The sequence below is a fragment of the Amphimedon queenslandica genome, unplaced genomic scaffold (assembly GCF_000090795.2).
Source record: "Amphimedon queenslandica unplaced genomic scaffold, v1.1 AMPQUscaffold_13271, whole genome shotgun sequence".
Classification (NCBI taxonomy): domain Eukaryota; kingdom Metazoa; phylum Porifera; class Demospongiae; order Haplosclerida; family Niphatidae; genus Amphimedon; species Amphimedon queenslandica.
The window spans coordinates 114,913-137,604 of NW_003546493.1; the positions used below are offsets into that span (position 1 = coordinate 114,913).

The following is a 22,692-nucleotide window of genomic DNA, read 5'->3' on the forward strand; positions in this document are numbered from 1 at the left end:
TGCTGAATCAAATTTTAAAACAAGGCGTGGTTTGTTGTTGAGCCCCACCTCTTTAAGATAAATGGCGTCCATGACCCCCTCCATGATGGCTAGATCAGCTCGTTTCTTTCACACCACTCCATCCTTTAGAGCACCCCCCATTTGGCTCTTGACTCCACTAGGAAGATTTGTAGTTGCATTCAGTGCCAGGGCAGCTAGAGCAGTATGGAAACGACTACCAGAAGCCAGGAAAGTGAAGATAAAAGCTTCACTGAAGAGACAAAGAAAGTACTTTTACGGAGCAGGAAGCCTCTGCCTGGCAGGAGGAGGTGTATACTATTTCACTCATTTGGAGTTTGTTCCTCTCACTAAGAGATATCGCTTTATGATGTACTCCAGAGATGATATGTGTCAGTTATTGAAGCAAGAAATGGGGACAGCAGGGCCTGACAGTGCTCTGAACCTTAAAGCATTAATAGGAGACCAGAAGGTACTACCTGCCGATCACCAGTACTATAATACTGTCATCCCACTCGTTAGACAGATAGTAACACACAACTCCTGGTGTGAGAGAGTCAATGATATACACTGGAAGATAACCATAGTTGATAATCCAGAGTTAGTTAATGCAGTGAGCTTACCCACTGGCGATATTGTGATATTTTCTGGAATGCTAAATGCCTGCCATAATATAGATGAAGCTAGTTTAATGCTCAGCCATGAAATGGCTCACATTATTCTTGATCACGGAGTTGAGACCTTTAGTCACTCTGGCCTAGTCTCTATGCTTAAACTAGTTTGTATTGCTGCTATATGGTTCTTCATTCCAAATGATTTAATATCATTCTTTACTCACAAACTCTTCAATGGAACAGTTACAATACTATCCAACAATCGCTACAGTCGTAAGCTTGAGATGGAAGCTGATCAGGTAGGGCTACTGCTAGCATCAAAGGCTTGCTTCAATCCTGAGAGAGCCATTAAACTTTGGAAGCACTTACCAATGTTTAATGAATCAGACACTGTTCAGGAATACTTTCAAACTCATCCATGCAACGAGAGGAGGTTCATGATACTGCAGTCACTTCTACCTCAAGCTAAGGAGCTGCACAGTTCTGGTCAGTGTGAGTCACGGATGAAGAAAGAAATGAAAGCATTTTCTGCATCCTTGGCAAAGTTAATCGGATTTTAACACAATATTTGCATGTAGTTTGTGAGTGGCATTTTTAATTCTTATTGTGCACACATGCATGTAGCACAAGTATTTACATGTACATGTAATTTTTATCTGAATTATTATTTTATTTCTTGCTGTATTCATAACAGCACCATGTTTATTTATATAACGTTTATAATCATTAGTTATTACAAAAGATGATAATGTTAAACATGTAACTTAAAATAATTAATGCATATATCCTGTAGCAAAGAAACTGCCTCCACCATCAGTGCTAAAGTGAAGGGCATTCCGCCAAATCCAATTGGTCCACCATCAAACGGTGAACGACCAGCAAAGAATGTTGAAAATATGTCAGCAGCATCAATATCTAAAAAATGAGAGGAGAGAGAATTGCATGTACATGTTGACCACACTAATCCCACCACTCTGAAATTTAAAACGCTAAATTTTTTTGTACCATGTAATAAATTAATTAATTCAATGATTTACAATGAATTTTAATCATTAATCTAATTTAAAGGGCGTGGTCTATTTTACGAACCCCTCCGCAGCGCTGATCAGCTGAGTCCGCTCCAGGGCCCTCCTCCTTAAAGATGGCGTCCATCACCTGCTCCATGCTAGTTAGATCAGCTCGTTTCTTTCATACCACTCCATCCTTTAGAGCGCCCCCCATTTGGCTCTTCACTCAAACAGGAACATTTGTAGTTGCATTCAGTGCCAGGGCAGCTAGAGAAGTATGGAAACGACTACCAGAAGCCAGGAAGGTGAAGATAAAAGCTTCACTGAAGAGACAGAGAAAATACTTTTACGGAGCTGGAAGCCTCTTCCTGGCAGGAGGAGGAGTATACTATTTCACTCATTTGGAGTTTGTTCCTCTCACTAAGAGATATCGCTTTATGATGTACTCCAGAGATGATAGGTGTCAGTTATTGAAGCAGGAAATGGGGACAGTGGGGCCTGACAATGCTCTGAACCTTAAAACATTAAATTTTATAGGAGACCATAAGGTACTACCAGCCAGCCACCAGTACTATACCAATATTGTCTTCCCACTCGTTAGGCAGATAGTAACACACAACTCCTGGTGTGAGGGGATCACTGATATAGACTGGAGGATAACCATAGTTGATAATCCAGAGTCAAAGAACATAGCGAGCTTACCCACTGGTGATATCATTATATATTCTGGAATGCTAAATGCCTGTCATAATATAGATGAAGCTAGTTTAATGCTCAGCCACGAAATGGCTCACATTATTCTTAATCATGCAGCTGAGGACTCCAGTTACTCTCATCTAGTCTCTATGCTTAAACTGGTTTGTATTGCTGCTATATGGTTCTTCATTCCAAGTGTCTTAGTATCATTCTTCACTCATGTAGTCTTCAATAAAACTAAAATATTGTCCAGCTATTACTTCAGGCGTAAGCGTGAGATAGAAGCTGATCAGGTAGGGCTACTGTTAGCATCAAAGGCTTGCTTCAATCCTGAGAGAGCCATTAAACTTTGGAAGCACTTACCTAAGTCTGATGTATCTGCACTATCTGACACTGTGAAGGAATATTTTCGGGTCCATCCATGCAATGAGAGGAGGTTCATGATACTGCAGTCACTTCTACCTCAAGCTGAGGAGCTGCACAGTTCTGGTCAGTGTGAGTCACAGATCAAGAAAGAAATGGAAGCATTTTCTGCATCCTTTGCAAAGTTAATCAAACGCAATATTATTTACACTAATAAGTTTGGGTCGCATTTTTAATTCTTACTGTGCACATATACATGTAGCACAAGTATTTACATGTACGTGTAGATTGTATCTAAGTTACTAGACATTTAGGGGCAGGCATGAACTATCGATTGTAAAATAAAATCTTTAAAAAATGATTCTAATCTAGTTCCAAAGAGAAGAAAAACATTCATCCCTCTCGTTTCAAGACCATTACTTGTATTATTTATTTCCTGTTGTCTTGTGACAAGAGTGCTTGTGATCATAATCATTTTCAGCAACACTGTGTTTATTTATATAACATTTAATACTGAATAATAATATTATTAGTTATTACAAAAGATGATAATGTTAAACATGTAACTTAAAATAATTAATGTGTATATCCTGTAGTAAAGAAATTGCCTCCACCATCAGTGCTGAAAGTGAAGGGCATTCCCCCAAATCCAAATGGTCCACCACCAAAAGGACCCCCTCCAAATGGTGAACCACCAGCAAAGAATGTTGAAAATATGTCAGCAGCATCAATATCTAAAGTGAGAGAGAATTACATGTATAGTACATGTTGATCACAGTTACCAGACTAATCACACCATTCTGAAATTATTTTAAACAATTAATGTACCATGTAATGGGACCACATGACATACATAAATGTATAAGTATTAAGTACAAAAATGGCAAAGTTATTAATTTTTACATTTCTGAATGTACATCATGCTTTTATGCTGAATTATTATTATTGCTATATATTAAAACCACAGAAGCAATCAAGTACTTACCAATTCCTCCTTCAAGATCTTCTCCAGTGTCATAGCGTCTTCTCTTCTTAGGGTCAGTCAGAACGGAATAAGCTTCACTCACATCTTTAAACTTCACCTCTTCTGCTTCACGTACCTCTGGTTCGGCAGTCGAATGACGATCTAAAATAAAAAAATAAACATGAAAACCAATGTTAACAGCTAATAAAAAAAATAATTTGTAAAACATCAAATTTATTTTCACCTGGATGATGTAATAAAGCTTTTTTCCTGTAAGCCTTCTTAATCTGGTCATCATTGGCATCCTTTTCTATGCCTAGTATTTTATAGTAGTCCTTCCTTTGGCTCATTTTCAGTTTTTTCTCGGCATCTTTAAGAGCTCTCTTGTTTTCACTAGTACTGTCCAACTCCATTACTTTCTTCCAGTCACGCACACACTCTTCATGCTGTTCATTTAATTGATATCTACAGGAGAGAAGAGACTGCAGTGAAATGCATATTTCAAATGTTACTGCTGATTACTAAATTACCCAGCAGATATATACATGTATGTACTGTATGTGTACATATTCCAAATGTTACTATTACTCTACCAGTGAAAATTACCCAACAGCTGCTACACACACAGCAGCCAGTATGCATACTTTAATCAGTGCTATAGCTATAAAGCTACATGCATGTACAGTATAGTGGACTACATGGAAGCTAGCCAATAGTTAAAAACAATAAAATGTATTTATGTCCTCTTGATAACATTCTTACATTACATGCATTCATATGTACAGTTGATAGTTGTGGTCATAGCATTATGTAATACAAAACCAAATTGTGTGTCTTTGATCAATTATATTTCCTTCTCCCTCCATCCCCCTCTATCTTACGATGTAGCTCGTCTTTGATAAGCTTTCACATATTTCTCATCAAGTTCAATGGCTTGCGTACAATCGTCAATACTCTCCGTTAGTTTTCCCAGTTTTTGTGAGGCCAGTGCTCTATTGCAGTAGAGTTTAGCATTGGTTGCTCTGTTGTAGGGATCGATCTGAAGTGCGTCACTATAAATTTCGTATGCTTCTTGATAGGAGCCACTTTTGTATGCCGTGTTCCCTTCCTCTTTCTTCTTTAATAACTCTTTAGAACGCTGAGAGAGAGAGGGGGGGGGGGGGGGAAAAAAAATTGAGTAAAAATGATGATAGTAAAAAATAATTTTTTAATACACAGCTCACCTTTCTAAACTGAAATGCTTTTTTATGATCAGGATCACGTTTTAGTACATTCATTAAAAACTGATGAGCTTTGTCTGTTTGGTCCTATCACATATTAATAAATAAAAAATAGGACAGACCATTAATACTTGATAGTATAGGGCGAGGGCTTTGACATAAATAGCATCAGAATTGTTATTGTTTTCTCTGAGTAAGTCACTATTATTTTAGAAAAAAAATACATTTTTGTAAAAATTATAATTGGGCAACAAATTGTGGCTTTGAATCAGTGACATTTATTATTTTTCAAAACATACTTGCATAGGACAACAGCATCGTCTAAACGTCCATGTTTAGCCAATGCTTCAGCTTTCAGTGTTCTAAATCTTGTACAGGAAGGAGATACAGCTAGACACTGGTCCAAACTGAAAATACACTAAAAGAGAAAGAGACAGAGAGCAAAAGACAGAAGAAAAAAGATTATACAAAATAAAATTATTATTATGAACAAAACTTACTTCTCTGAATTTGCTTTTGTCAAATTCTTGTTCTGCTCTTGTAAGATAATGTATCATGCTTTCACACTGTTTCTTCTACACACACACAAACTTTAAATACACAATTACCAACAATCCTCCTACAATACCTCTTCCTTAGCTTGCGAGTTCCCAGGCTGGATCATTAATACTTTATCGTAATAATCAGTAGAGAGTGAGGGGTTACCCATCATCATGTGACATTTGGCTGCTCTAAGGTAGCCCTTTACAAAGTTTGGGTCTAGTTTGATGGCCATTTGAGCATCCTCCAGGGCCCTCTGGTGATGACCGAGCATCATGTAAGCTGCTGATCTGTTGCCATAGTAACTAGCCTGATCTGGAGCATGATCTAGAGATAATTAATTTTTTTTAATTAAAAGTTTGTTAATTGCTCTAAACAATTGTTATTATTTCATCCTTTGGGACTAATTAATATCAAAGCATAAGTAATCTCTGAAGTAAATCCTGGTTATACATGTTAATTAAAGGGACACATTCATGGAAGCATGCCATCTTGAAAAAGTGGCCCAGTTTTCAAGATGACATCATTAATAACTATTCATAATGTGTAGCTGTGCCCTTAAACATTAAGGCAAAATGGCTGCTTGAGTGGCTACTTGTAAATGTTCCTGGTGTTTCTTCACTAAAAAAAAGAATGTCTTGGGGAGGTAAAAGAGCTAATGTTGGTAGAAAGAAGTGTTCTACAGATGCCTACTCAGTTCTATGCCTGATTGCTCTGTCTCTACTCTCTACACATGTCTAAACACGTGTTATAACTATTAATTAATAATCTGCTACATGCCCAATTTTATGTTTCCTCCCTCTACAGTGACGTGTGCATCTATTTCCGTGAACGTTTCCCTTTTAATTATACATGTCAATATAGTACTGACCCCATAGCTAAGGAGTGGTTTGGCTAATGACTATGATAATTATTTTAATTTTGTACTACCCACATTTTCAGCAACCACGCCCTCTTATAAATCTTAGAGTAAGGGTTTCATTTCCCTGATTTCAGTGCCAAATACAATTATCATTAAATCATGTGTATACATGTGTACTGTAGTTTTACCGATTGCCGTTGAATAGAGTCTCACTGCTAACTGGTAGTTTTTGGCCTTGTACGCTTCATTTCCATCAGTCTTGAGCTTTTCAGCTGACCTAAAATGATACAAAATATGACTTTCATAAAGAGAGGGAGGATTCGTTACTCAGGGTTTCTCTCGGGTTCACATTCCATGGAATCGCCGGCGTCTCCATTCATTTCACCTACCCTAAAGACAAGAACAGTAACCTAATGAGTAAATAGTGACGGATACATTACTGAGGGTCACTTGAAAAGTCACTGTCAACATCCATGTTTGATTAGTTAGGGTAGGGAAGAGTGAATAACAGAATGAGGGAAGAGAGAAGTTTCTAGATCTAGAAGCTTCTAATTAATGCACATTATTCTATAAACCACACCCCTTACCACGCCCACAAGTAGACCATACCTACTACTCCACCCACCAATGGCTGAAAGCAATGGGGAACTCCGAAAGTCGTTTTCGTGAGGCTGTGAGACAAGGCGATCACGCCAAAGCTGAATTCATCTTCTACAACAAGAAGTTACTGAGAGATAATGTGGACCCCAAGCAGCCCTGCTACCAGGACGGCGGTAGTATCCTCCATTACGCAGCAAGACACGCGATGATGCCTCTCTACGGCCACTTTCTTGAGAACGGTCAAGTGAGCCCACTCATACAGGACAACTATGGACAGAACTGCCTGCATCTTGTATGCAGTAAAGGGTCTGATCCTGATCTAAGATACGACATGCTTGATCTGACACTTAAAAATACATTTGTATCAGGTGCTCTTACAAGATCTGTATCAACAGCTGATCATGTAAGTGATTCTGATCTATTTAAGATAATGCATACACGGATACATTAGGGATGCAATGAGTTGGTACATGCATGTGTTATTGATTAGTTCACATAAAAGGATAAAGTTTTTGAAACTGTTTGGCCTGTATGTGGTACACCTATTCACACAATGTATAAATAAAGTTTAATGTTTTAGTCCACCATGATTGGACAAAATTTTATTCACCGATAGATAATTATTATACATTTTGTGTCTCTATCGGATTTCTTTGTGAAATAATCATTGTCAAATTTAAATATGACGTAATGAATTTCAAAATTCCTTGAAATAACTTTGTTTTTCCTTTTATAGTTTCGTATATAAAAATTTTACTTTCAAATTCTACTATAGTCTTGTTACTATTTTTCTAACCATTTGTAGTATGGTAACACTCCATTACACTATGCCTGTCAGTTTGGATTACAGAAATGCGTACAGGTATATTATATATAGATTTGATAATATTTACTGTATGTTTTAAAAGTAAGGGAATTGCCCCATTCTATCATCTCTTATTACTAAAGTACACAACGTAAAGCATATTCAGTTCCCTTTTATTCTTTGTTAGTTGCTTGTTGATTCTAAAGCTGATCTCTCTGTTACTAATACTGATGGGAAGACTCCTGTTGATTTAGCCATTGATCACAATCATGAAGCTATAGCTAAGAAATTAGAGACACGCATTGTATTTGCTGTAAGTATTTAACACTAATCCAATGGCACACGAATGTGGAGAGTAGCAGCCAATTATGATTTGTAGTGGGAGGTATACACCTCACTGAGCTTAATTATACAGGCTCATATCAGTCATATGTATGCGTACAATGATACTACAATCAAGAGTATACATACATGTATGTTATTTGAGATTGTATATTTACTATTGACAAGCATGGGCCAAAGTAAAGGGTCGTGGGCCAAATTTTGCCAAAAATGACTAGTAGAGAATTCTCCATTTTGATAATTTTTTGATACACATAAATGCATGGTAGATTATTTTACTGTTATAATTAGTACTTCTTTGTCCTTTTTCTCTTACCACCTGTTTTCCTATTCATTTCCATCTTCATCTCAGCCCATACAGGAGGAAGAGAGTGGTCTAGTCATAGAAATGGATCCAGCTCCAGTGGCATCGCCCCAGGACCACGTTGCCATGAAGAATCAAGAGCTAATGAGTTTAAAAGATGAACTGTTGATACAGACATCAGAGTTATTAGGAGTGAGTGTCACTGTGTATACAATTATATACTTTCAAACGAGTAATTTGTGTATTTGCAGGTTTCACTGTTTATAGCAGAGGCATTGCTAAGAAATTATGGTATATAATAATAATAATAATAATAATAATAATAATAATAATAATAATAATAACGGTTATATTGTGCAGTAAAAATAATGGTTGTGTTAGTTTTTATATGCCTATCCTCTTTACTTTTGTTTGTTTCCAATAATGCTCTTCTTCCTCTCTCTGTTTCTCATTCCTCCTGCTCTCTATTTAATGCACAGAGTGGTCTAAAGAAAGGCTCCTTAATGCATGGATAGCTGACCCTAGTGATGTCTGTGAAAAGGCTGGAGTTGATCTACCTGAAGTACTAACACTAGACAATATAGATGACACCATACCAAGTAAAGGAGGAGGAGGAGGAGCTAGTAATGAGATAGACTGTAGTATATGTTACTGTCCTATCGACGAACTAGTGGAGATTCAATGCGAACACTCATTTTGCAAGGATTGCTGGCAACAGTTAGTTTGTTATGATGACATTGATTCGCTAACGAGTGACTGGTTTGTTTTCTTCTTACAAGGTACTTGCATGACAAGATTAAAAGTGGCCAAGTCCATAAAATAAGCTGTCCAGAGTATGGCTGCTATAAACTAATACCAATAGTAAGAAGAGGAGAATGAATGAAATGGAGACTGAGATCAATTCTCCTTTCTTCTTATTATTTATGTTCTCTTTCATTTTTCTCTTACCCTAATCTCCAGCATATAATAGAGAAATTGGTATCAAGGGACATGGCTTCAAAATACCTCTTGTTCGACATAAAGGCATTCGTTGATAGCAACCCTAACATAAGATGGTGTCCTCATCCTGGCTGCAGTGAAGCTATAAAGAAACCAACTCCATTTATTGAAGAACTCGTACTTGAAGACACCAGAGAAGGTGACAAGCCTAGTGGAATGATGGTCCACTGTAGCTTTGATCATTATTTCTGTTGGTGAGTGAATTTTATGAGCTGTATGTGAATAAGTGTTTGTGTGTGTGTAGGGATTGTGGTAAAGATGCTCACGAGATTTGCACTTGTGAAATGTGGAAGGGATGGTTACTGAGAATTGATCAAATGCAAGTTAAAATAGGTACAAAATAACAAAATATTCTGTGTAGAATAGGCATAGCCACCAGTCCATATCAATGCATGCAAGAGTTACAGCTCTTGCAATTGTAGCATAGTGTGATGATATATACTATCAGTTGTGTATTCATGTACTTGCATTAGGATCAATGACGTGTGAGGATTTTGGTGAAGCTGCTAGCAGTCGATGGATATCATCAAACAGCAAGCCTTGTCCACGCTGCAAGTGAGTTCCTTCATAACCTATTCAATAAAGCAAGGGGCTTTAATATGTATCAGAAAATGTGATAAAAATTTGGGATGATTTCAGAGCCAATTTTAGATAAAACCATGTGCTATAGCCTTGGGTGTTTTCAAAAATTGGCCTGTTTTTTTTCAAATGGCCATAGCTCAAAAAATTTGTATTGGAATCAGCTCAAACTTTCTACATAGCATAAGTACATCAATATGCATCAGAAAATGCAATAAAAATTTGGGGTGATTTCGGAGCCAATTTTTAGATAAAACCATGGGCTGTAACCTTGGGTATTTTTCAGAATTTTAGCGTTTTATTAAAATGGCAGTAACTCCAAAAATTGAAGTCGAAATCAGCTTAAACTTTCTACACAGTATAAGTACATCAATATGCATCAGAAAATGCAATAAAAATTTGGGGTGATTTTGGAGCCAATTTTTAGATAAAACCATGGGCTGTAACGTTGGGTATTTTTCAGAATTTTAGCGTTTTATTAAAATGGCAGTAACTCCAAAAATTGAAGTCGGAATCAGCTTAAACTTTCTACACAGTATAAGTACATCAATATGTATCAGAAATTGTAATAAAAATTTGGGGTGATTTCGGAGCCATTTTTTGGAAAAAACCATGGGCTATATAATAGCCTTGGGTATTTTTCAAAAATTGGTTTGATTTTTAAAATGGCCATAGCTCGAAAATTTTTTATCGGAATCGGCTCAAACTTTTTATATAACATAAGTACATCAATATGTATCAGAAAATGTAATAAAAATTTGGGATGATTTTGGAGCCATTTTTTGGAAAAAACCATGGGCTAATAGCCTTGGGTATTTTTCAAAAATTGGCTTGATTTTTAAAATGGCCATAACTTGAAAATTTTTTATTGGAATTGGCTCAAACTTTCTATATAGCATAAGTACATCAATATGTATCAGAAATTGCAATAAAAATTTGGGGTGATTTCGGAGCCATTTTTTGGGAAAAACCATATGGGTATAGCTTTGGATATTTTTCAAAAATTGGCACATTTTTTCAAATGCTCATAACTCAAAAAAAATTGTTGGAATCAGTTCAAACTGTTACATAACAATAATCATGTATTAGAAAATATAATAAAATTGAGGTTGATTTTGGACCCAATTTCTAAATTGGCATACATGTACATGTAATTTTTAAAGTTCTCATAGTTATACTTTTAATGTTTTATGTTGTTTCTTTTTCCAGAACTCCTATTGAGAAGATTGATGGCTGTAACCATATGAAGTGTGGTCATGTATGTAACTTGATTCTCTCACCTCCTTCTCTTCTACTTTATCATTTCTTCTATTCTTTTCTCTTTTAGTGTAAACATGATTTTTGTTGGATGTGTCTTGATCTTTGGAGCAAGCACAATTCATCCACTGGTGGTTACTATGACTGCAATCGTTTAAAGATAATTGAGAAAGCAAATGACATGCTTCGTGACAGAGAAAAAGAGGCAAGCTGTTGCACTAGTAGTGAAACTATAATAATGAGACTATGTTTGTTACCTGCAGTCAGATGATTATGAAAAGATAGCACATTTTCAACACTATCACAGTCGCTATAAGAACCACTGTCACAGCTTAAAGGTAAATGGAGAGAGAGAGAGAGAGAGAGAAAGAGAGAGAGAGAGAGAGAGAGAGAGAGAGAGAGAGAGAGGGAGGGAGGGAGAGAGAGAGGGAGGGAGGGAGGGAGGGAGGGAGGGAGGGAGGGAAGAGAGGAAGAAATGTAGTACCTAGAATATTATTTACCTACATATATAAAGTGTCTGCTAATTCATTGGTTTAAACTCTCTCAATAGTTAGAGCTAGGCTACTTGCAAGCTGCTGGTGAGAAGATGCAGGCATTGGAAGCTGCTGCCCTAGAGGAAGGCTCCAGTGTTGGTGATGTGTCATTTGTTAAAGATGCAGTGAGGACTCTAGTGGAGGCGAGACAGACACTAGCAGCTTCTTATGGATATGGTTCCACACTCCTGGTTGTACCTGTTAGGGACAAATTTGAGGGAAAACAAGTAATGCAACAATAAGTGTGGGCTAGAATAGCATAATCCTCATTATTGTTGTTTTAGTGAACTGAAAATGAAGTTATTATAATTTGAGCATTTTCAATAATGAATAACGTATTAAATATTCTCTGTAGAATATTTGATATTTCAATTATGATATACATTTAATTGTTTAGAAAATTAGATCCAACCTAATAAAATTTGCAAATAATAGTGAAGTAAAATACAAAAAACTAGTCACAATTAACTGGAATTAGTAATAAACTATATCTCTCTTATTCTCAGGGTATGTTTGAGGAGCAGGTTGAGAGTCTAGCTGAAGTTGTGGCCAGACCTCACTTGAGGAAACCTCGCTCTGAAATAATCCGACTAACAAGGACAGTCTATAACAACAGACTTGCTTTTATAAGATTCGTTCAGAAGGATTTACATGCCCCGTAAGCATTACAATATTACCTCTACTATTGTACTAAAATTAGACGTAGTAGATGTACCGTATAGCACAACATTTTTGAGGGCTGTAAATTTCGTGGATTTTGCGATTCTTTAAAAATTCACGAAAATTAATTCCACGAAAATCAAATTTTTACGGTACAAAGATGGCAGAAGGCATAAATTTGAGAAATTTAAATTCGTGAAATAGATTTTCAGGCAAATTGACGAAATTTATGGCCCTCAGAAATTTTGCGCTATACGGTAGTACAGTTCCTGAATTTTCCTAATTTATGTCTTTCTTTATATACTAGACCTCCAAAGGCTCCGATATTACCTTCCACTTCAGAGTACATGAGGGAGAGGAGGGAAATGGTTCAGAGAGCGAGAGAAAGAATAAGAAGAGACAGACAAAGAGAGAGGGAAGAGATAGAGGAAGAGTCGAGGAGGGAGGCAGAGGAAAAGAGACAGTTGGACGAAGCAATAAGAATATCACAGCAGGACTATGTAACACGGAGGAAGGAAGACAAGCTAATACAAGAAGCACTGCTAGCTTCAAAGCAAGAGTTTGATGAAGAATCCCAACTAAAATCAGGTCAGTATTATGTATAATGTACGCTGCAAGCCTGCAACCACTAGTGTTAGTGTTTGAAAATTATAATTAATACTGTAATTCTTCTAAATACCTTAGGGCACCTTTTTCTGAGGGCTATAAATTTTGTGGATTTTTATTTTGCGGATTTAATTTTTGTGAATTTATGCCATCTTGTACTGTATTAATTTAATTTTCACAGGAGTAATTTTTGCGAATCTTTTTAAAAAATTGCAAAATCCACGAAATTTATAGCCCTCGAAAAAAGACGCCCTACGGTATTAGGCACTCTAAATGTAAAAATATATATTTATTTCAAATTTTCTACCAAAATTTCTAAATTTGTTTTATAATAATTGTTGCATGTGGTTCTAATTTCATCATTTGCCTCTATTAGTTGCACTGTATACTATGAATAGCCAGGCTACCAGTTAGTGTGATTGGCCTTAATGACACCATAGCAGTGTGCAATCCCTCAAAATTTGACAATTTTAAAGCTTCGTAGGAATTATAGCTGCTCACCTCTAAAATTTTTTTATTATTTAACAAAACTTGAAGTGAAAATTTTTTAGAGGAATTATTGATCTACATACATGTATTATTTTAATTTTTTACATAATAATAATTTTGCAGATACCGAGTTTGCTATAATGCTAAGTATGAAAAGTGGAGAGAGTAACAGCAGTGCTGGGAAGTTTCAAGTCGGTACTAATGATTTATCAATTGTTGAGTCAGGAGGTGATAGGTTTCCCTTTTCTTCAGCAAGTCAGAACAGTCAACCCAGTGATCCTTTTACCATTAACAACTTAGGTACAGTTACAGTATTGTATTTTGCATGAATATTATATAGTCATGATTTTGAATCAAATTAACAAGCGTAACAGTGTAAAAATATTCCTATAATTGATTTCACCACCTTACATGCATAGCTACATGTAAGTACTTATTAAAACTTCAGAGATTCTCTCTACCCTCTAATGCTTCTAGAGAAGTGTTTAGACAGTATATCTGTGTTCTCTTGCTGTTAGAAAGCTCATAATTTTGTCCCGTGTGTAAGCCACCATTTTGTTTACCGTGGCCGCACCCACTACGTAAAACAAGCGTGGGCGGGTGGTTGCTAAGGCTTGTTATTTCTCCAATACAACGTGTATAGAAGAAATGTAAGTGTGGACATGCAATCAACTATATATATCGCACGTGGGTGAAATCAATTATAGGAACGACCTGGGGGCTTTGCCCCCAAGTCGTAAAAAATTTGATTTTGATTGGAACCAGCTCAAACACAACATACATGTAAGTACTGTACGTGTATGCATCAAAAAGTGTATAATAAAAATGAAAGAATTCTCTCATAAACTTTTTAAACAAAATGCCCTGTACTATATAGTACAGGAACTTTGTCCAGATTTTAGAGAATTTTTAAAATTCATTAAAAATCCAGTTTTGATTTAATTCAACTACTCAACATGTAAAATGCATTAATTTTAAATGCTTTTTATTCTCACGATAGATCTAGAGCATTGGCGTCAAACCATACTGCATGAGAGTCAATGGGCTCCGAGTTCATCCTCTTCAAGTGAAGCTCCCACTCCATCAAGAGATCACCTAGCAGTATCACCTAACAGAACCAATAATGGAAGCAATAGTATCAATACTCAGACTTTTTTTAACGAAGAAGAAATGGACGAAGAATTAGCTACAGCAATAGCTCTATCACTATCAACTGTAGGAGAAATTAATAATTGAAAGAATGGCTGGCCTGAATAATAATTATTATTGCTCCTTTGGTTTCAATGATTATGGTGACTTGTTTTATAGTTGTTGTATTGATTATTATTATTATTATTATTATTAATTTTTTTAAAAAGCATTAAAATAATTATTATTGTTTGTGTGTGTTTTGTGCAATAATAATAATAAATTAATAATAATAATAACTGTTTCTAATCATTTTGTTTATTTCTCTGATATCTGAATGTTTTCTAATACTGCACGAAATGACTCCACTGATGCCTGTGATAAGAATAATGAATAATAACTAAACATTGAAGGGACAACTACACTATGCACTACATACAACCCTGAACCTTCCTCTTGGAAGAGACGCAAGCCTTGGAGGGAAGCCTACCTTTCCACTGGGATTATTTCCAACTGCCTTCTCCCAAAGTGTCTTGAATGCATCATCACTAATATTAATACCAGCAGCTGTGAATACCTGCCTCACCTGCCATGAAGAAGAAGAGGGAGAGAAGTAAAGGGAGCATGTAAATTTACATGTACATGTACTAAATGTACTTGCTAAAACTTACCTCTTCTGGGGGACGTGGTGTAAAAAAATCTTTCTCATATAGTCCGTGATTAGAATATATTGAAGGATAAATTAGACCATAGGCATCTGACTCATCACCGTAATTCTAAAACAATAACAAAAGCAATCCAGCAATAAAGATACATGTACTGTACATGTGATACAAAATCTTACTGTTTGATCACTGACTCTCTTTATCTTGGGAGCTGGTCTATCACTACGAATGGCTGGCACACCAAATGTTCTATACTCTGTATGATTGTACAGTGTACAAATGTAATAAGAAATTATTATTATCAAGCATGTACATGTACATGTAATACTTACCGTTGGTGTGAATAGATCCTACTGTTGCTTTTATTTGCCCTGATGAAGTACGATAAGCATCAGAAAGGACAACTTTTGATGGTTCTAGTCCTACCGGCTCTTTCATTCTCTCAGAGACTCTGTTGCTGATGTCAACTGAGACTGGCTCCATCCAGTTCATAAGACCCACCAGGTCACTGCAGACCACACCTCCTCCCTCAGGGTCTGAAGACCAAGCAATCAATAGCTCTGCCATGTCTTGGTCAAGTGGAACTTGAAACTGATAAAGAATTTCTTTAACATCACTAGGGTCTGCCTTTCCATTAGATCCCTATGTGTTATATAATGTTATAATATTCTAACAAGACTACGGAAGTTTTTGTATGTACATGTACATGTAGATTGCAGGTAGGGGGTTATTCAGAGTTTCCTACAAAGCATGCTAATTGAGCACTTCATGAGTTAACAAAAACATTCCACCTTAAAAAATTCATTAAAAATCCAATTTTGATCAATTTTGGTGAAATTCGGTTTTGACCAGATTTTTGAGCAACTTTATAAATTCACAAAAATTTCAATTTTGATCAAAATAAGCTCAAACTTTCTAAGTACATGTACATTATGCATCAGAAGAGATTATGGGTATTTTGTCAAAAATTGCCTCATTTTTATAATGTCAAGTTTTGGAGTAAATTCCAAAATTTACTGATAAGAAGCTGGGATCATTACCTTTTGATTTAATCCATCCAACAGTTCACCAAATTTAGAGAAAGTGTTTTTCTTCAAGTGCTGTCTTATAGTCACTAATAGTCCAGGATGCCATGATGGACACTCTAGGAAGGCAGAGGGTCCACTCATCTGCACCAGATCACCAGCAGCTAAACACAAAGCACAAATAATGTTTATTCTCAATGAGTCCATTCAGTACTTACAATAGTCATCTGGGATGACAGTGACACCAAATGTGTGGTCTCTATTAATGTGCACATATAGTGTTTCCTCAATCCTACAAGAAAGAGTTTACAAAATCCTCATAGTTCAAAATTGCAATCAGAAATATCTCAAACTTTTGAATAGACGAATACATGTACTATATGAAGCACTATGGTGCAATGGACTCGCCTGCTGGAATTCACCTGAGTGATATGTATTACTTGTACTGCGATATTTTAAGCAATTTGAAAAAAAATTATTATTATTGACTGCAGAGTTATAATGATAATTAAAATAAGCTATGGGTGTGGTCAACAACTAACTAATCATGGCACATGGGTAGGAGAAAGAAGAAAAGCTGAAATTTATTTTAGCATCTGAAGCTCTATTCCAAGAAAGAGTTGGCACAGAAAAATTTTCTAGTTATTTAAAAGAGACCGAGAGAGTTAAGTTGCTCCTGCTTTCTCCAGTGCCGCCTGAAAAATTCTCAAAGAGGCTAAATCACAAACTTTGAGCAACTGTAACTCACAAACAACGAAGTTAGGACAAAATCGTTCTTTTTCTTTTTCGTTAGATGGGATTTTCTACCTCTGAAGCAAATCTCGGCCCTGTAGAGTGAAACACGAGCTCTCACCTGGAGAGAGGTCCCCTGGTTTAGCAGTTCACAGCTTTTGGTGCCACGGGATGCTACAAGAGCATAACTAGATGAAAGAAAGCAACTTTATCTGTTGCTAGAAGAAGAAATAGAGCTCTAGACTGCTCAGACAAAAAGATAATTTTTTTACAAATCAATTAAACTGTGTGGACAGAATGACAGAATGACAACCCAACTGCTTAGTACCCGCCTACGCAAGCGTGGCGAGTCCAATAAACCATGGTTTTGAGGTGTGTATCAGTAATGTAAGACCTGAGCCCCGAGATGTCTTACATTACTGATACTCACCGAGGAACCATGGTTCATATAATATGTGCTATATTTACTGTAAGATCTATGGGATCTACAAGGGATGGCCTAATACTTACGGGTCATGAACTTTTCCAATTTGTGGTCTGTTGCGTTCTCTGAAGTCATCAAGCTTCTTCATGGTAACATTTCCTTGACTATTAAAAAGGACATTAATGATAAAAAATCTTAAGACTTACTTTTTGCACCATTTTAAAGCAGTCCTAACACCAGATCCACTGTTATCGTGAGGAGTTGGTACTCCATATAAACTACCACGAGTGAATCGGGACCAGTCATAATTCCTATCAATCTAAGAGAGACAAGAAACAGAAAAATGACATATACATGTACAAGAGAAATACCTTCTACAAGTTTTAAAACTAAAATGATATAAATTTCAAGCCATTATCATTATTAAAAATGTCAAAATTACTAAATGCAAAGAATATAGACTTGTCATTAGTCTTGTACATACATGTACATGTAAACGTAGTTTAAATTATTATCATTTTTTAAAGATTAATTTCCTTACCACTTCACCAACTTCATAGTCTCCATGACTTCTCTTGTAGAGTGTTGCTGCTAGTTCTTCCTCAGCAGGACTGAGGGCTTCTGATGGGCTGACTAATTCACCCGCCGAAATATCTACACACAGTAAATTTAAAAATTAAAATACTATAAAACTAATACTGACCCTTTTTATTAACTATTCCAAATCTCTTATCAAGAGGATCCAGTCCCAGGGGCAAGCCGTGAGACTGATCGTGAGAACTTCCAAGAGGAGCTCTTCTCTTACTAAAATAAAGCGAGTCCTTGAGATCTTGAAGGCGCTTCTGAAAGGCACTCTGGACTGGAGGATTGACAAGAGCCCCAGCCTTAAAGTAAGATGTAAAAGCATTGGGTTTAACTTTATACTATACCTGGAGTGAGGCTTTGCTGGCGACACCCATTGTGTTGCTTGATCTGTCAGGATCTTTAACAAATGCATAGCAGAGTCTCTTCTCTCCTGGCTCAGGATATGTTTGGTGCCGAAACTTTTTAACAGAGTCTGCAGTACGTGGCTATGTTGTAGATACACGTGTAAATGTCACATACAGTAACCTTTATGAGTCATTATCTTAATTACTCACCAGTTCAGTAAGAGTCTGCATGCATTCTTTTGTTCCATGACCACGAGGGATTAATTTCCCAGCCTAAGAGACAAGAGAATGATTGTTCAGTTGCTAATATACTCTTGTGTTCTTACTGGTGGCATATCACTGATATCAGTCGCCATTCTTGATTTGTTACTAGTTGCTATGGTAACAAAATACTTTTGTATATTGTCCGTAAATTTCAACCACGTGATTAAGCGTGAGATGGCTTTGTTCATGCTTTGTTTGGCCATAGATGGCTTGATGGTCTCTTATTAATGGTAATAGACCTATTTACTAATTAATTCTTAGCTATGTGCTCTTTTTCTAAATTAAGGCATCATAAAAACTAAAAATCACATCATGTTCTAGAAAGATTCAAACTAGATCTAACATAACAAAATAAAGCTAGTCCAAACATAAACTACTAAGCACACACAGTTCATTAGCTTCTGCTTTCATTTTTCACTTTGAGCAAACAACACAAGCCATATCTTTTGCTTGAACAAAAGGAGGACAAGAGAGGCCATAGCAGGTACTTCGAACATGATGGAACGATGCTTCAGGGTCTGGGTTTGATGTACCTGGCACCTTCTCCCTATTGAAATCAACACACTCAAAGACAACATTATTAGCATGAGTGTAATGCTCAGCTACCAGGTAACCATTGTATTCCCTTGTCCATGATTTAGGACACGTTATTTTTGCTGGTATCATGATTGTTGCTGATTTATTAACAGCAAGACACATTGCACAAGGTGCAGTGGAATCAATGAAGGATGGATAGTGACGAGAGTGATACTCAGCTCCATAAAGGAATGCTTGATAGCTTGATGTTCCTGTACCAATAGGCCAATACTCTGGTGTCTTAGGTAGGCAAAGGTAGTTGGCTCCACCACCAGATTCTGACCACTTGCTTCCAGCAGCAACTCCTTCATAGACAAGGGTAGCACCAGTCCTATCAGTAGGACATACGGTACGACCCCATCGAATGTATGTAGCTCCTTTATCTTCATACATACAAACAGAATTAACATAAGTGAATAATAAAGGGATGATTTTACTAGCTTACCAGCAGTTGCTGTATTTATTTCAAAGCAAGATATTAAAGCTAAAAAGATGAAGGAGTTTGCAATAATCATTGACATCATTCTTCTTGGATTAAATCTAACAGTTTTACCTGGCTTATTCTGCTGCAATGAAAGTGCTTTTATACAAGAGCAATGCATGTCATCATTATATTGCTATATGCCACCTATATTTAACAAGCTGCTATACGACTAATTATGTGCTATAAAAATAGAGCACCTGATAATGTTAGCTTAGTCTTGTGTAACGTTAGCTATGCTACTTTTGCTTAACACTCAAAAGCTGTTGACAGTCCCAGCAGTAATGAGTCTAAAGGTAAACAAACTGATCACATTACTTTTATAGTCAAGAGCATAAACATGCTTCCAACAAAATAAACTCGTAAAATAAAGTTATCTATGTACAAAACTCATCAATAATTAGATATATATTATTCCAAAAAGGAAATGCCAAAAGATTTAGACAACATTCAAGCATACACTTGCTTTTTATACACAGTGCATTCAATGATGATAATTGTTAAAAACATATTAGTCTTAATTGTAAATTATAATAATAGGATCAAACAATCATAATGATTTAAACAATTAAAACATCTTGTGTGAAGGCTCCTGCTACTCGAGTCTCATCTTTAGTTAGAAAACAGAACATTCTCTGAGGAGCAGGGCTGGACAGTAAGGATGGCTGAGGAGACACAGTTCTTAAGATAAACTCTCGAGCAGTTGCTTTTGGCAGAGCAGCCCCAGTGAACTACAAGAATAAATAATAATATTTTGAGCAAATTTTTGATAGCTAATGCAATGGAAAAATTAGTTAAGTACTCCACAAAATAAAATCAAGCAAATGTGATTTAAAAGATTATGCAGTTGCTTTTACCTTAGTTTGATGCTGACGTGAATGACGAGATGGTGACACTTCATCCAAACTCTACATAAATTAAAATTTAAAATGTACATCACACAGTCATGCACAAGCAAAATAACAATAACAACAACAACAACAACATACTTGAAATGCTATTTGAGTCTTAAGCAGTCCTTGGAATGCTAATCCGGTTACACTGGTTACAGGATCTTGTAAAACCAGTTCAGGCTCTTCCACTAGTATTTGTATACTGGCCATTAGTTCCTTGTCCTCTGCTGCTGTTCTCTTAACAGAGTCAGTGTTAATATCCAGTCCTTGCTTCAGCTTTGCATGAAGAGATGCTGCAGTTGCAATGTCATGTTCTGTTTTCTCCAATAAACCAAAACATTCCTAGAAACCATTTCAATAACTTAAACCTGATACTCAACACGTAATAACAAACACTTTTAATTTCTTTACCTGATAAATGGGGAGTGAGTCTAAAGATATCCACTGTATTGTCTTAGTTATATTGATAGCATCATTGATGTAACCCCAAGCACTGGGTAATGCCATCTCCTCTACAATGAAATGAAAAACAGCATATTACTAGGGTTTCCCTTGACAAAAATTACAACAAAAAATCACAAGGAGAGAATTCTCCATTTTTACAATTTTTGCTGATACATGTACATGTTTTATGTTTGTATCAACTTTGAGCCGATTCCAAATTTCCAATCAAATTTGGATTTTTTTATGAATTTTTGAAGTTAAAGCAATGTAGCACTAGACGTGATGTAGTACCGTATAGGAGGTTTCTTTCATTGAGCAAAACTTTTGTTTTTTGGGGGGGCAAAATCCAACTTTGTGGGCTTTATTTTCATTTTTGAAATTTGAAGAATGAAAAAAAAAAAGTTTGGCCCAGCAAAAGAAACCCACTATACAGTAATTAATTTGTGTATCAAACTTTAGAGCTAACCAACTACATGTACTATTATTTTATTCATTACCTAGCTCTTTTTTAAGATGCAGGACTGCTGAATGAACCAAGCAAGGTAACACCATTAGCACTAATTCTGCTGGTTTCAAAGCCGACAGCCAGTGCAAGACTTTCTCTGCTTCTTTTGTATCATCAAACAGTCTCTTCTGCTTGTAAGCTGGTATTGGACTGGCATTGTCCCATGTTTCCACCCACATATTACCAGCCTGTCTCATTCTTATACTAAGACGACCCTATAAGTATTAAGAAGTATTACGCTTTACCATACAGGCTCCCATATGTACATGTACATGTCATGTACATGTATAACGTACATTAAAAGTACGTGTAATATGCATATTATTGTACCTTGGGGTCATTCTCCTTGGGTTTCAAACCATCACTGGATTTTTCATCATCATCATCATCATCATTGCTGTCAATCCAATCACGTGGAGAATACCATCTTATAAAATCCTCCAATACACAACCAGGATTAGCAGCCTGTGCATTAATTAGAACCAAAAATTAAGTACACATACTTTGTGCACATAAAAATTGTTACAAAATGATACGTGTAGAAATTAATTTTGGAGGTAAAAATATTGCAAAATGTGTCTTAAAATGTTCTCCTCCACATACCTTGAATGCTTGCATGTCTGAGAGGAGTGACATGCTTTGCATTTTAGCTCTCACTTGAGCTGCCTCCTCTGATGTCCCTAGCTTAGACAGAACACTCTGTTGCTCCCATAACATGTCTTCAGTTAGTGGAGTCTGCTCCTGTAAAGAGATGACATTCAATAAAATACATGTTATTAAGTATACTTGTGTTTCAGGGACATAAAGTTGTTCGTTAGATTTTAGTAAAGTCAATCCTTTAAAAGGTTTCAGTGCTCCTATTCTTATAGGCACTCCTTCTCCTCTTCCCTTCCCTCCTCCTCCTCCTCCTCTACCAGTGAACAGATCAGTGTCTTCACTCTCACTGGCAAACAGGCTAAGAGGATCAATATTAACAAGAGGCTCCAAATCAAGCTTTTTTGTTTTTGAGTCTAGCGAAGACACTGAAGAAGATCTCAAGTCTTCCTTATGGTGTTCTTCAAAGGTATCCTGAGCTTCAAAGAACTCCTCATCACTATCACTACTGGTGCTCTTGTGATACCCGGTTGATGAGGGAGGGGTTTGTGGGAGTGGCTGTTGCTCGCTTGATGTCTGACGTTGTATTCGCTGA

The 22,692-nt window shown here is 36.4% G+C and overlaps 7 protein-coding genes across 7 annotated transcripts; 3 read left to right on the forward strand and 4 right to left on the reverse strand.

Annotated features, from left to right (window-relative positions):
- Positions 1-50: 50 nt before the first annotated feature.
- LOC100633474 (metalloendopeptidase OMA1, mitochondrial-like) lies at positions 51-2,905 on the forward strand. Its single transcript, XM_003388286.2, has 2 exons — positions 51-1,173; positions 2,874-2,905. The coding sequence occupies exon 1, from the start codon at positions 62-64 to the stop codon at positions 1,169-1,171; it is 1,110 nt and encodes a 369-aa protein (XP_003388334.1). The 5' UTR covers positions 51-61; the 3' UTR covers positions 1,172-1,173; positions 2,874-2,905.
- LOC100633599 (metalloendopeptidase OMA1, mitochondrial-like) lies at positions 1,686-3,245 on the forward strand. Its single transcript, XM_003388287.2, has one exon. It carries the CDS (start codon positions 1,753-1,755, stop codon positions 2,911-2,913), a length of 1,161 nt encoding a protein of 386 aa, XP_003388335.1. The 5' UTR covers positions 1,686-1,752; the 3' UTR covers positions 2,914-3,245.
- Positions 3,152-6,817, reverse strand: LOC100633727 (dnaJ homolog subfamily C member 7-like). The gene is made up of 12 exons (XM_019999409.1): positions 6,704-6,817; positions 6,591-6,653; positions 6,452-6,540; positions 5,490-5,728; positions 5,362-5,436; positions 5,161-5,279; positions 4,993-5,062; positions 4,865-4,948; positions 4,523-4,779; positions 3,886-4,106; positions 3,663-3,803; positions 3,152-3,411 (listed from the first exon to the last, which is right to left on the reverse strand). Exons 1-12 carry the CDS (start codon positions 6,736-6,738, stop codon positions 3,254-3,256), a joined length of 1,551 nt encoding a protein of 516 aa, XP_019854968.1. The 5' UTR covers positions 6,739-6,817; the 3' UTR covers positions 3,152-3,253.
- Positions 6,818-6,846: 29 nt separating this feature from the next.
- LOC105313595 (ankyrin repeat and IBR domain-containing protein 1-like) lies at positions 6,847-14,699 on the forward strand. Its single transcript, XM_019999408.1, has 18 exons — positions 6,847-7,266; positions 7,669-7,725; positions 7,856-7,981; positions 8,363-8,506; positions 8,566-8,605; positions 8,794-9,031; positions 9,094-9,175; positions 9,275-9,507; positions 9,558-9,646; positions 9,787-9,868; positions 11,102-11,150; positions 11,220-11,354; positions 11,413-11,487; positions 11,700-11,909; positions 12,189-12,340; positions 12,650-12,930; positions 13,561-13,737; positions 14,438-14,699. Exons 1-18 carry the CDS (start codon positions 6,904-6,906, stop codon positions 14,671-14,673), a joined length of 2,769 nt encoding a protein of 922 aa, XP_019854967.1. The 5' UTR covers positions 6,847-6,903; the 3' UTR covers positions 14,674-14,699.
- A 31-nt stretch (positions 14,700-14,730) lies between these two features.
- LOC100633855 (EF-hand domain-containing family member B-like) lies at positions 14,731-18,717 on the reverse strand. Its single transcript, XM_003388289.3, has 14 exons — positions 18,667-18,717; positions 18,551-18,613; positions 18,341-18,481; positions 18,115-18,295; positions 17,953-18,065; positions 17,618-17,730; positions 17,498-17,575; positions 16,474-16,547; positions 16,271-16,419; positions 15,563-15,872; positions 15,410-15,486; positions 15,237-15,341; positions 15,056-15,151; positions 14,731-14,940 (listed from the first exon to the last, which is right to left on the reverse strand). Exons 1-14 carry the CDS (start codon positions 18,694-18,696, stop codon positions 14,884-14,886), a joined length of 1,587 nt encoding a protein of 528 aa, XP_003388337.1. The 5' UTR covers positions 18,697-18,717; the 3' UTR covers positions 14,731-14,883.
- A 153-nt stretch (positions 18,718-18,870) lies between these two features.
- LOC100633982 (short-chain collagen C4-like) lies at positions 18,871-19,713 on the reverse strand. Its single transcript, XM_003388290.2, has 2 exons — positions 19,626-19,713; positions 18,871-19,563 (listed from the first exon to the last, which is right to left on the reverse strand). The coding sequence occupies exons 1-2, from the start codon at positions 19,702-19,704 to the stop codon at positions 19,019-19,021; spliced, it is 624 nt and encodes a 207-aa protein (XP_003388338.2). The 5' UTR covers positions 19,705-19,713; the 3' UTR covers positions 18,871-19,018.
- A 271-nt stretch (positions 19,714-19,984) lies between these two features.
- On the reverse strand, positions 19,985-22,685 carry LOC105313596 (rab3 GTPase-activating protein catalytic subunit-like; the record flags this gene model as incomplete). Its single annotated transcript, XM_019999410.1, has 8 exons — positions 19,985-20,392; positions 20,519-20,569; positions 20,651-20,896; positions 20,966-21,066; positions 21,496-21,718; positions 21,834-21,968; positions 22,107-22,244; positions 22,290-22,685. Coding segments are annotated over 8 exons (1,461 nt in total), but the record flags the coding sequence as incomplete, so codon positions are not given.
- Positions 22,686-22,692: the final 7 nt, after the last annotated feature.